At 39.3% G+C, this 12,178-nt stretch overlaps 1 protein-coding gene across 3 annotated transcripts; it reads left to right on the top strand.

The window, feature by feature from the left end:
• Positions 1-4,311: 4,311 nt before the first annotated feature.
• On the top strand, positions 4,312-9,092 carry Vip (vasoactive intestinal peptide). 3 transcript variants are annotated; one of them, XM_032894786.1, is made up of 5 exons: positions 4,312-4,724; positions 6,441-6,563; positions 7,445-7,549; positions 7,899-8,027; positions 8,956-9,092. In XM_032894786.1, the coding sequence occupies exons 1-5, from the start codon at positions 4,561-4,563 to the stop codon at positions 8,999-9,001; spliced, it is 567 nt and encodes a 188-aa protein (XP_032750677.1). In that variant the 5' UTR covers positions 4,312-4,560; the 3' UTR covers positions 9,002-9,092. The 3 variants fall into 3 exon arrangements, with proteins under 3 accessions (XP_032750677.1, XP_032750675.1, XP_032750678.1); XM_032894784.1 differs by having other exon boundaries at positions 4,319-4,724; positions 7,896-8,027; positions 8,959-9,089; XM_032894787.1 differs by having other exon boundaries at positions 4,321-4,724; positions 7,896-8,027; positions 8,956-9,074.
• Positions 9,093-12,178: the final 3,086 nt, after the last annotated feature.

The raw sequence follows: 12,178 nt of genomic DNA, 5'->3' as shown, positions 1-12,178 counted from the left end.
ATCACCTCTTAGATCTCTCATGTGAGGTTATGTGCCTCTTGTTCTTCTGTGCCTTGCCTGTGTCATTTAATATAATAACTTATAGTTGTATCCATGCCGCAGCAAATGACAGGCAGACAATATCTGAAAGAAATTGCTTTGAACATCTTTGCCATAAATGAATAATAAATATTTAAGGTGATCGAATTGAAGTCTACACAGTGAGTACACATGTCAAAACATTAGCTCACATATGTGTCAAAACATCACAATAATGCAATAAAGAGGAAAAAGCAATTATAAATATATCCTTGTCGTGTGGGTGTGGAAACTAAGCCTGGATTCTGTGGAGAAGCAGCCAGTGCTTTTAACTGCTGAGTTGACTCCCTAGGCCCAAGAAGTTTTATTTAATGAAAGATCGGGGGGAAACATCAGGATTTGGAGGTTTCAGGTTATTTGTTGTAGTTCAAAAGAAGTCACATCATAGATGTATGTGATAAACATTTCCATGTTCCAATCAGCAAATTAAGAAGATGAATGCTTACATTGTATATAATTTTATGTGTCCCAAATACATTTATGCTTTTGATCGTTTGAAGGTATAAATGTCCCTTTCAACTTGACAGATGTAAAAGGCAAGGGTGTGAGTCTACTTGGTCCTAGACATAGGTCTCAGTCCTCTGGCTTCCTAGGGTGTCAACGATTATAATGGCTTCCAGCTGAGGCTGAGTGCAGGTGCATTATACAGACCCAGGTGTCAGTGCACAGGCATAGGACAACACAGAGGTTCCATTCCCCCTGGTGACCATGGTGCTCACGGAGCCCTTCACAGGACGAAAGCGAGAGTGAACGTGGATCTCTGCCTTAGCCTCAGAGGCACTTCCACATGACCTCCCTTTAGTTTACAGAGCGACAGTTTTCTGCCATTGCTTCTGGTTCTTTGGGTAAGAAGTCGGAAGGAGATGCTGCTGTCTTTACAAGCTCTTTGCTTACCTGGCGTGTTGACGCCCAGTGTTGGTGAAGATTTCAGAATAGGGCCAGCTCTTCAGGAAAAGACATACCCTCAGGAAACTGGATTCCAGCCTCATCGCCATTACTAAACATGGGAGTGATACGGAAGCTACTGCAGGCATCAGCTTATTCATTAGGAACAGGGATAGATGGCCTTCGCCGTGCAGGTGGGTGAGGGTTTCCTATGGCGTGCTGAGAAGGCTTGCCTGCATAGGGAAAGCATTTGACAAGACTGTGGAAAAATGAAGGTATTCAAAGGTAAGGAAGAGGCAGAGCTAAACAGTAAATTTGGGTTTGTTTACCAGGTATTATAATAATAGATTATTCATGGCAAATTCAATATAGTTATTTTCCTTATGGTTAACATAAGAAAAAAATAATCTATATTAGCTGGTCAATGGATCTTAGGTCTTCTCCCTGTTCCTTTAAACAAAAAAGAAACATGTTTCTTTTGAAAATCTGCAAGTCATGACTTTGAACTGCAGATGGTGCTGTGATTCTATGAGTTTATGTCCTATTTCACTTTGTAGCAAGAACTAACTTTGGTTTAGTCTATTTTCGTCAATAGGTAAAAATAAGGTTAAATTCTCTTTATTATTTTGTTTTATTGTGATGATGGGAGAAACAGTTTTTATTATTGTGGAAATATATCACAGTTACTCTTCACAAACACCGAATGCTTCCTTAGGCCAACGTATGAGAAGCCTTGATGTGATTTTTTTTTCTTTTTTGCTTCTCATTGCTTCTCATCCAGGATGGAGTCCTCTGTGATCCCTAATCTATTTATTTCCAGGTACCACTCTTAAATGAAATCGTTTCACCGAGGATTTGGTAACAATGATCTCAAGATAAAAAAAGAAAATCCATATGAAAATCATTTTAACCTCTAGTTTATAACAATTGGTTAAAAAAAAAAAAGATTTCCTGGAATTAAGCCACAGGAACTCTGGCTTAAGTCAGACCTGTCAGCTGGACAACAAAATTCCAGACATTTTGAAATTTAATTCATTTAATTTTTCTTGTAACTGGATTAGAGAATATGATTAAGCCCTAGCAAGATAACGCTCGCTGCATTGGCCTGTCCTTGGTGCAACAAGGAGATCTGAAATCTTAGAGGAGAAGAGAGTAAAGGAGACTGAGAGCTATAGTCTCCTGAAGAGATATGTAATAGAATACACACACATACACACTGGGACTTTAAAATGAAAGGGCGGTGTCTTTGTTTTGCCATGGCACTCTTAGGATAGCTGCATTTTGACATTAAGTCCCAATTAAATGTATGTCAGGCTGCTCTGAGGGTAAAATCAACAAAAAGAAATCAAGCATCCTTCACAGGACTCTCCAAAGGTCTTTTACCTGACCCTTTGAAATCACCTTTATGTAAAGCAATTGAGTTGGGGATGTTCAAACTCTGAAGTAGGGTGAGTTTTGAGGGCAAACACAGTGATTCAACATTATACAAAGGCATAAAATGAGGAGAATGCCTTTGAAGAGAAAGAGAGATTCAGTCCCCGGAGTATACAGTCTGATCATTATTTATTTTTGGAACATTTGATATAGTTGTGAAGAAAAGGAGTGGGAATTACACTATTTTAAACAAAGTGTGGAAGAGAGGTAGTGCTATGGCTTACACAACAGTGTGCATGTTATAGCATCTTAGACATTTAATGGGACCTCCGTCACTGCGAATTAGCCTCAACAAAAAAGAAATGTAATAACAGAAAGATGCAAAATCATTTATGGTTGCTTTTAAAATTAAAATAGGTTCCAAGAAAACTTTAATTGGGATCTGCATAAGCAGCATAAAGATAAAAAAGCATTAAAGAAATTGACACCTTGGGGAAAAGAGGAATTATTCTCAAAGCACAACAAACACAAGTTTTCTGCATTCGCTCCTGAAGAAAGTCCTTATTTTCTCAGGAATCACTGGGCCCTGTCTGTAACATAATCGTCTTCCAGTTCATCACAACTAAGTAAAGATTAAACATCACACACCCAGCTCAGTACTTTTTGTTTAAAAAAAAAAAGTACATTTCCTCTCTCTTGAATTTGTTTGCTATAAATGTATATAAATCAGGCATGATGACAATTTAATAAGAACTTCAAGACCTGTTCATCTCATGGGATCACCACTGTGACGTCTTTCGAGGAGCCTTCTGATTGCTCAGCCCCAAGCACAAGCCCTATAAAATGAGGAACTTTGAGATGCTGGTCAGGTTGTAGTGCAGAGCACTAGCGGCTACAGCCAACCTTTCCCCAGGACCAGGGGCAGACTCTGTGGAGCCTTCTCCTAAGCAGAACTTCAGCACCCCAGACAGCTCCCCCGCGCCGGAGAGACAGTCCTGCCGGAAGGAAAGACCCAAACGTGAGTAAAATCTTACTCTTCCTCATTTCCTCTTCGCCTTCGGGACTTTGAATAGGAGGGTTTTGTTTGTTTGTTTGTTTTGTTTTATTTTGTTTTAATTTTTCTCTCCTACAAAGTATTTTACAGTGTTCGTCTTCTGCAATAGCCAAATAAAATAGTCACAACCTATTGCTTGAAGATAGAAAAGCCTCAATTTCTCTCTTATGAACCCAACTGCCTAGAGGATTCTTAGTCCTGTTTAACCCTTCACTGAATATTGCCTCCTAAAACTGAAGTAAGACCAGTTTGCTTGTGTGTAGGATTTTGAGCAAAGATTTCAGCTTGCTGCATTTGTTTTCGGGGTTTCCAATTTGTGTTTAAAGAGCTTTTCTTTCTGTTTTTACACAGATCAAACCTAGAAAGCACTCGCTTTCTTTGCCATTTGATTTTTAAGTGCTGTGACTTTTTTGGTAACAAGAGACAGAGCCCTCGAACACCTGGGTGCTAGCTGGAAAGTGTTTAGAAATAGAACATGAGGATGGGTCAAGTGCAAGATGCATGGGCTCTAAGAGAAATGCATATAAATTGATTTCCTGGAAAAACTTGTACCAATGCCAAGTGACTCTGAGGGCGTTAGCTTTTATCCTTGAATTAATTTGCTTGGACCTTGGCTTAAAGAAACAGTTTTCAGTGATATCTATAGTGAATACAGAGAAAAAAAGATTTGAAATGTAGTGAGTACACAATGCTTTTTCCTTAACGACACAAACTTATACTTTATATCTCTGTGTGTATATATGAACATGTGAACTTTAGAATATAATTGGCTAGAAGAAAAATTAAGTGGGTAACACCACAGTTTTGCATCAACCCAATATTATAGTTTAAAGTGGGGGGACTCAACAGATTCCTTGAAGCTCTTTCCTTCAACAGAAAAAAATTTTAAGCTATGACAACTCTGTGGTCAAAACACTGAGTCTAAAGCTAGCTGCTCTGCCTCCAGCACAACAGAAGTGTGGCCTTGGGTAGATGGTAAAGTCAACCGAGTGCCTGCAGAGGCCAAGGCAAAAGGGAGCTGAGCCGGTGTTCAAATGCCTTCACCCTGGGGATGGATCCCGATTCCAAGCGAGTGCTAGAGAACTAACACCATTTTACAACTAATCTTATGCTTTGATTCTTTCCTCAAATCTGCAAGAGCCCTTGGCAGCATTGCTAGACCCTCCCGAATGTTGCCAAGTGTGGCTGGGAATGGCAGCGTCCTCTCTCTTTTCAGAGGCACCGAGATGGAATCCAGAAGCAAGCCTCAGTTCCTGGCGCTCCTGACACTCTTCAGCGTGCTGTTCTCGCAGTCGCTGGCCTGGCCTCTCTTTGGGCCACCTTCTTCAGTGAGGTAAGTTTTATTCTGGGAAGAGTGTGCTCTCAAGTCAGATAAGTAGGCAAGCATCCCCCCCTCATCTGAATGAGAGTTCCCACATGAGAATGCTATATTTTAAATTACAATACTTTAAATTTCAATACTTTGGTTGTGGTGTTCAGCAAATTTATTTCCAACCAAAATTAAAAAAAAAGCTTATTCTGGCCTCTGGAATTCACCTCCAGCACACAAAGGACAGCATCATGGCCAGCTTTGTGCACCCATTTCTAATTGAGGTATTTTCATCTCAGGTCAGTTCTGTTTCCAGTAGAAAAATAGCTGTTTACTTGCCACCTTCACTTAAATTTATACTTAATAAAAATTATTATGATATTAACACTTTGTTAACGAGATATACACACATGGAGTTCTGTTGAACAGTAATTGGTCTAGGAAGACTGACGCTGTCAATATTAAGGATCATGAAGAAGTATGAATACATTCCTCATGCTATTCTCTATTTGAACCAACATTTTCTGAGTTTTACCATTTGATACAATAAAGTTTATGCTTCACATGTATAAAGCATGCTATAGCTCAACTTAACCTAAAATAAGATAGACCAATGTTAATAGTCAGTCCACACTTAAGCTTTCTAGTCTACAGGATCACTGTTACCTAAAGGAAAATCATCATGTCTTTGATTGTTTGCCTTTTCTTTATGCTCAGCAGAGTGGGTAGTCTCTCAGTACTAATGCTCTCTCTGGAATTATATAACACGCAATCCCTATCCATTTCATGCTCTGACAACTAGAGTCCCAGTCCTTGTGTCTCAGCACATGAACAAGTCACAGGAATGCTGGAATTCACACTGACTGCTCAACCTCAGCCCATGGATGGCCACTTTTACATCATCACACAGACATACCAAAGTGCCCTAGAGTGGACATTCCTCAGAAGTTCACCCCAGTGTTACACACACACACACACACACACACACACACACACACACACACACACACTTTTAATAGAGCAATAGCAATAAAAATACACATGCATCCACAAATACATCATTTTTTTTTGCAGTACAGCATCATATATTTCTAGCCAGAACATGCTCATACACACAATATGAGGAGCTAGAGGGACTCCTTAAATTCACTATATTGGAATAACCATTCTCAAATGTGCATGTCTGTTGGATTGATCAATAAAAAGAAATATATCATGCCGATGTACAGCTTTGTGATGATGTTAGGGAACTAGAAAGAGACAAGCAGGTTGCACACTGCTTCTTCTGTCTTGTATTTTGACAGTGGATATTGAATATCACCAATAAGAACCAAGTGAATAAGAACCAAGCTTTGTATTTGTATTTGCTTTTTGTATGTTTATACCTTGTATAAATCATTCCACCTCTTAATGTTACTTCACAAGTAGACATAGTGAAGTGCACTGGGACAATGTGCTTTGTTTATAGCTTGGCTCGAATTGAATTAAGTAGAAATTATGCTTGGTTTAGAAGGCTTATACAAGTTGAATGACATCATTTTTGTGAGCTTGCACAAAATTACTACTTATATCCTCATTAAACGTGGAAGCCATGGAGTCAAATTATCCTAACCTTATCTTGCAAACGGATATGTTCCAATAGTTTGTTCTACCGTTTCAAGTAGCTGCCAGACCATAAACACCACATTTGAGAAAAGAACTGTATGGCATTTCTAGTGGGTTTTTCTTTTACCTTAATAGGTTGGATGACAGGGTGCAGTTCGAAGGAGCAGGTGACCCTGATCAAGTCTCTTTAAAAGCGGACTCTGACATCTTGCAGAATGCCTTAGCGGAGAATGACACGCCCTATTATGATGTATCCAGGTAAATTTACTCTTGTTTACCTTACTTAGGAAACATATCTGAAAAGATGAAACATTCGAGTTTTATCTTTTAAAGGAAGAGTTTTTTAAGGACACTTCTCAGTCTGGTTAATATCTCTAGCAACTGTTTCAGTTAGCCATGTGGAAAGGGTGTTACAAAGCAGGGAAAAATAATGTTACTTATCTACATCTTTTGAGCATCACTTCAGTGGCCCAGATTAGACAAATCACAGCTCAGACTGAAGCAGTTGGGATTCCATGAGGGAACAGATACAAAGGAAAGATCCCCCCTTATAAGAGTCCAGGGATCCAACAGTGCTGCCCACTCCTGCAACTGCTTGTCTAGCATAGTGTTGCAAAACAGACCACATGTCCCACTGAAGACCAAGAATAAAAAGCTTTCTCATGTACTTACGAGGTTCACCAGGAGCCCTCAGATCTTCTCTATTGGGATAGATTTGTTCCCCCATTATTTTGATGGAAAAGAATAACAAAAGGCATAGAATACTGATGAGCTTGACCAAATTAACACATTTTTTCATTGCATATTTTTTATTTAAGGTAGCATAAAAACTACACAAATACATAAAAACTATAAATTAATTTTAGTTCAATATTTATTAGAAAAAATCATTTTAAATATCCTACCAGGGAACAAAACTAAAGTACATATCTAAAACAGCCCATTTTTCCCCCAAAATGTTGGGCTAGAGACATATAGCTTATATCGTGCTCCAAGTGACTGGTTTCCTTTTGCTATGGTGTCAGGGAGCATCCTTTGGGCTTAAGTTTTGTGAGCAGATTTCTTTGTCATTCAAAAGCTAGGTTGTCTCTAAGAGGAAATGTTACCAGGAAATCATTGTCTTTGCTCCCCTGCCTTAGAAATGCCAGGCATGCTGATGGAGTTTTCACCAGCGACTACAGTAGACTTCTGGGTCAGATTTCTGCCAAAAAATACCTTGAGTCACTCATTGGCAAACGAATCAGGTAAAGAGTACTTGTCATTCGGTTTTTTTTTTTTAAACAAACACTCCATCGCCAAATTTTATTTTTCTTTCTAGAATTTTATTTTCCTTGCTTGAGGCTCACAACTGTTTGATAATGTTCATATTTTTAGAAAAAAAATAATGCATGTCATTGAATAAAACACATCTGACCCACCTGGGGTGAGAGAGTTTTTGGTATTTATTGACTCTAAATATATTTTTCCTAAGTAAGTAGTAAACACTTACCAACTCGTCCAACTGAGCTAAACTCAGCAGGAAAAGATGCAAATTTGTCTCCTACTTCTTGTTGACGTTTTGAGTGTCATTTTTGTTCTTGCTTTCTTTAGCAGTAGCATCTCGGAAGACCCCGTGCCGGTCAAACGACACTCTGATGCAGTCTTCACAGATAACTACACCCGCCTTAGAAAGCAAATGGCTGTGAAGAAATACTTGAACTCCATTCTGAACGGGAAGAGGAGGTAGGGGGAAGATAACTTGGTGGTGTGGAAATGTATACAAGATCTTCACATGTTAAGCTCTCTTTGGAGACCTTTCTATTTCTCCATCACCTTATGTGCTTTTGTGTGCTTCGTGTGAACTTCTTACTCATTCTCAGTTTTAGCTGTCAGGCTTCCCTGACATACTTTTAAAATACTGATACACGAATGTCAGCCCAAAGCTGTTAGAAAACAGTATTTCTAGGGATGCTGACCTGGAAACTCTACTTTTTTTTTTTTTTTTTTTTTTTTTTCGAGCTGGGGATCGAACCCAGGGCCTTGTGCTTCCTAGGCAAGCGCTCTACCACTGAGCTAAATCCCCAACCCGAAACTCTACTTTTTAAGGTTCCTTTGTTTGATTTTACTATTTCATCGGAGTTTAAAATGATGGCTATTTTGAATCAGGGAGTGGTTTAATCAAGTTTTCATTTTTTAAAATATATGAAGTACAGTTAGTGATTTTGTCATGCAAGGGAACCCTACCATATTTATGTCCAGCAACTGTGTGTTGTCTCATTTATCCATGATGCATCTGTGTGTTCTAGTTCTAAAAGCCTATGTCTGTATAGTATGTAAATATTGGACACAGAGATAAGAACTCCAGTGCCCTCTCTTCTTCCTCCAGTTGTCTTTGTATGCATGGTGAATATTAAGCCTAATTCTATTTAACTGAAACCAGACAAGAGTGTCCTCCTAGCCCATTAGATGATAATGATAATCCTATAAGGCTGATTTTAGATTCTATGGTCTTGAACAATTCATGGGCAATCACTAGCTGCAGAGATCATTGTTAATCCCCAGGGTGTCTTGCAGAGTATCAGTAATCACCTAGACCTGGTGCTATAATTGTTTCCTTGGAACGTTCCTCAGCTGAAATTTTTAACATGTGCATTTTCCTTTTGGTTCGTAGCAGTGAGGGAGATTCTCCAGACTTCCTTGAAGAGCTAGAGAAATGATGAGAAAGGTCCTCTGGGCAGAGCTGAAGATCGGAGGTGAGTGTGCCTGTGCACCCTTACTGTGTCCACACAACTACCATGTGAATAGATGCGGGAGTGAGTCAGTGGGTAAAAACACTGTAGGGCTAATGCTACTCCATCTACCAAGAGATATTACCTAGCCCACACCGCACCTCTACCTGAGACAGAGCCCACCACAGCGAACACCTTACGGTGCTACACGCCATGTTCTCATCTTACAGAGGCACTGCTCACCAAAAAGAGTTTGGCCTCTGTGGGGTACTTCTTGTCTATTTACCCTTCTCCCACACGAAATTCAAAGTCACATTCCTGAGGGAAAGTGTCTTAGTTTTGAAACTCAAGTCGTGCTGCTTTTATTAACGTAAGATTTAGTCCAAAGATTGCCTGTTAGCTCTTCAGTTAGATGTGAAGAACTATCAGAGGAGCACACTATGATATGTCACGCTATTCTTGGTTTCCTTCAAACATAGCAAACTTCATGGGACAAAAGTCAAAGTTTGACCTTTCATAAGCTATGTAAGCATTAACAATTTTATTATTTCATCAGAACTCACAATACTTAGAAAGAGGTGGAAATGTTGTTCAGCTGTGTCAAAAGTCAGTACACTTTTCTCCAATGGGCTATGGAGAAGACAGTTTCTGATATAACCACTTAGCATGGAAGTAACTAAGAAAAGATAAAATGGGTGGGCATGGGTGGTCCCAGCAGAACTTGGTTTCTAATACTTGAAAGTAGGCAGAATTCCAACCTTGGCTAAGAAAGGAAAACAGCTAGGCCTTTGTGTGGGCCAAAGGCAACTCAGTCTCACTTTAATTTCTGGTGTGGTCATCTAAGATCTTAAGAGTGCTATCAGGAGCAAACAAGTTTTCAGAACTCATCTACAGGGGTATTTTGGTCCATCAATTAGATTAAATATCTCTTAATCTACGAAGGAAGCATGGGGTGACGAGCTTGCCAAAGCAATAACATCATATGTAGACATTCCTTGGCTCAAGGATAAAAGCTAGGCTGGGATCTCAGTAGTAGAGCACTTGCATGGCTTACAAAAAAGCCTTGGGTTCCATGCCCAATACCAAAAGAAATAAATAATATTGCTTTGTAAAATGACTGTTTCTGTCAGATAAAGAATATGGCAGACATCAAAATATAAAGCTAGATTTCTTTGTGACCTGTAAAGTCATTTACTGGAGCCCATCTTTATTGTGGAAGGATGGCCTTGGAGAAATCCTTCAGGCCCTCCTACATACAGTCCACTTGTGAAATGTACAATTGCTTCTTCATTAATGATTAAGTAGAGAGCTTCTTTACCCTCCCATTCCTTTGTGACAGTCATTGTTCTGGAAAGTTCTCTCTTGATTCAGCCAGACACAATATCATCAGAGGACAAGTAAAAAATTGATGTTTACTAAATGAGTGAATGAAACTAATATAATACAAATTTAATAATTGTTTCTGTTTAAAGCACCAATTCTTTCTTTTTTTTCTAGAATTCTTGAAGGAAAACAACCAAGTGATTACATTATGAGTTCTACATATCTAATTCAAGAAAACAACTTCCATAGCAAAACCAAATAAAATGTGTTGTGAATATTGTGGTTTCCTTTATGTAATAACTGTGATGTTTACATTGTAAATATATTTAGCACTCTAAAATTCATCTTTAGCTCGTGAAAGGCTTATAATTTCATATGCTATATATTCTTTCAAAAATATATTTAATGATAGGTAGATACTAGATTAATTGCAATTATCTGAAGCTTTCTGCAAGGGTAGCAATCGAGGAAAATTGATGGGCTTATTTATAGCATGCAGTTAACTATTCAACAGAGAAGAACAGATAATCGGTGTGACCAAGTCTGAATGCTAAGTAGATAGGCTGCCGTGTTACATAAAGCAAAATATCTAAGGGGAAAAACAAACATATGGAAAATGGAGGTACTTGACAAAAGGATTTTCAAAATTGTATTCCTCCAGTGATAGGGACTCCACCTCTCATGGATTCATCTCTCCGACTAGGATTTGCAATCCCCAAAGGCTTCTTCAAGTTGCTTCAGCTAGGAAAAGCCCAACTTCCAACCCGGAGCTTCCCCTTTCTGCTTGTGCTGTGGATGTGTAAACTAGAAGCCTAACGGAGTGCTTGATTTCCAGTAGTAAATACTCTTTCCGTAATCACTCACAACAGTATTTTGTCTTATTGGCTTCCTTTGCTGAAAGTACATTTGTAGACACAACTATTTTTCCAATGTGATTGTATGAAATTAAAGACAGGAATAAAGATCTTTGGTTATCATTGCAAATGTGTATCCTTGTTCTGATTCTTTGAAAGGTCCGGTGGTACATTTATTTACGTCTATACCTACAGGTTTGGAGTTGGTTTTGTATGATGCTTGAGGTGAATTCACATTTGTGAATCCTAAATTAACAGCTACTTAAGGGAGATGAAGCTTTTTCTCTTCTATAAGGTCCAGGGCAAGATGTAAAGTTGACTGTCATGGTTCCACCACACGAAGCTCTAGCTGACAGATTTAACCGATCTACGAGCTATTCCTTATCTCCTAGGGTCTAACCCTTTTTTATTTATGTGTTTGTTTGTTTTCCATTAATTAGTTAATTAATTAATTCACTTTATATCTCGATCAAAGCCCTCCTCTCCTCCCAGATAGACCCCCGCCACTGACATAACTTCTCCCACCATCCCTACTCCCTTTCCCCTCTGAGAAGGGGGAGGTCCTTCCCCAGGAAACAACCCATCCTGACACATCAAGTCCCTGTAGGACTAGATACATCCTCTCCCACTGAAGCCCGGCAATACAGTCCAGTTAGGGTAGCAAGATCCACAGGCTGGAAACAGAAGCAGTTAAGCCCTTGCTCCAGTTGTTAGAGACCTGCATAAAGACCAAGCTGCACATCTCCTGCATATATGGGGGGAGGGAGGGCTAGGTCTAGCCACTGTATGCTCTTTGGTTAGTGGTTCAGTCTCTGGGAGTCTCCAAAGGCCCAGGTTAGTTGACTCTGTTGGTCTTCTTGTGAGGTTGTTATCCCCTCTGGGTTCCTCAAACCTTCCCCCCAATTCTTAAATAAGACTTTCCAAGCTTAATCTAATGTTTGGCTGCGAGTCTCTGCATCTGTTTCGGCCAGCTACTGGGTAGATCCTC

Source organism: Rattus rattus, chromosome 2, assembly GCF_011064425.1.
Source record: "Rattus rattus isolate New Zealand chromosome 2, Rrattus_CSIRO_v1, whole genome shotgun sequence".
Taxonomy (NCBI): domain Eukaryota; kingdom Metazoa; phylum Chordata; class Mammalia; order Rodentia; family Muridae; genus Rattus; species Rattus rattus.
Note: the sequence above shows the minus strand (reverse complement) of the source record. Positions and strands in the feature narration are given on the sequence as shown.

Coding starts and splice junctions, on each gene's coding strand:
- Vip (XM_032894787.1), top strand. CDS start 4,561: ATGTTGCCAAGTGTGGCTGGGAATGGCAGCGTCCTCTCTCTTTTCAGA. Junction 4,725..6,440: donor GGGCCACCTTCTTCAGTGAG/GTAAGTTTTATT, acceptor TTACCTTAATAG/GTTGGATGACAGGGTGCAGT. Junction 7,550..7,895: donor CTCATTGGCAAACGAATCAG/GTAAAGAGTACT, acceptor TGCTTTCTTTAG/CAGTAGCATCTCGGAAGACC.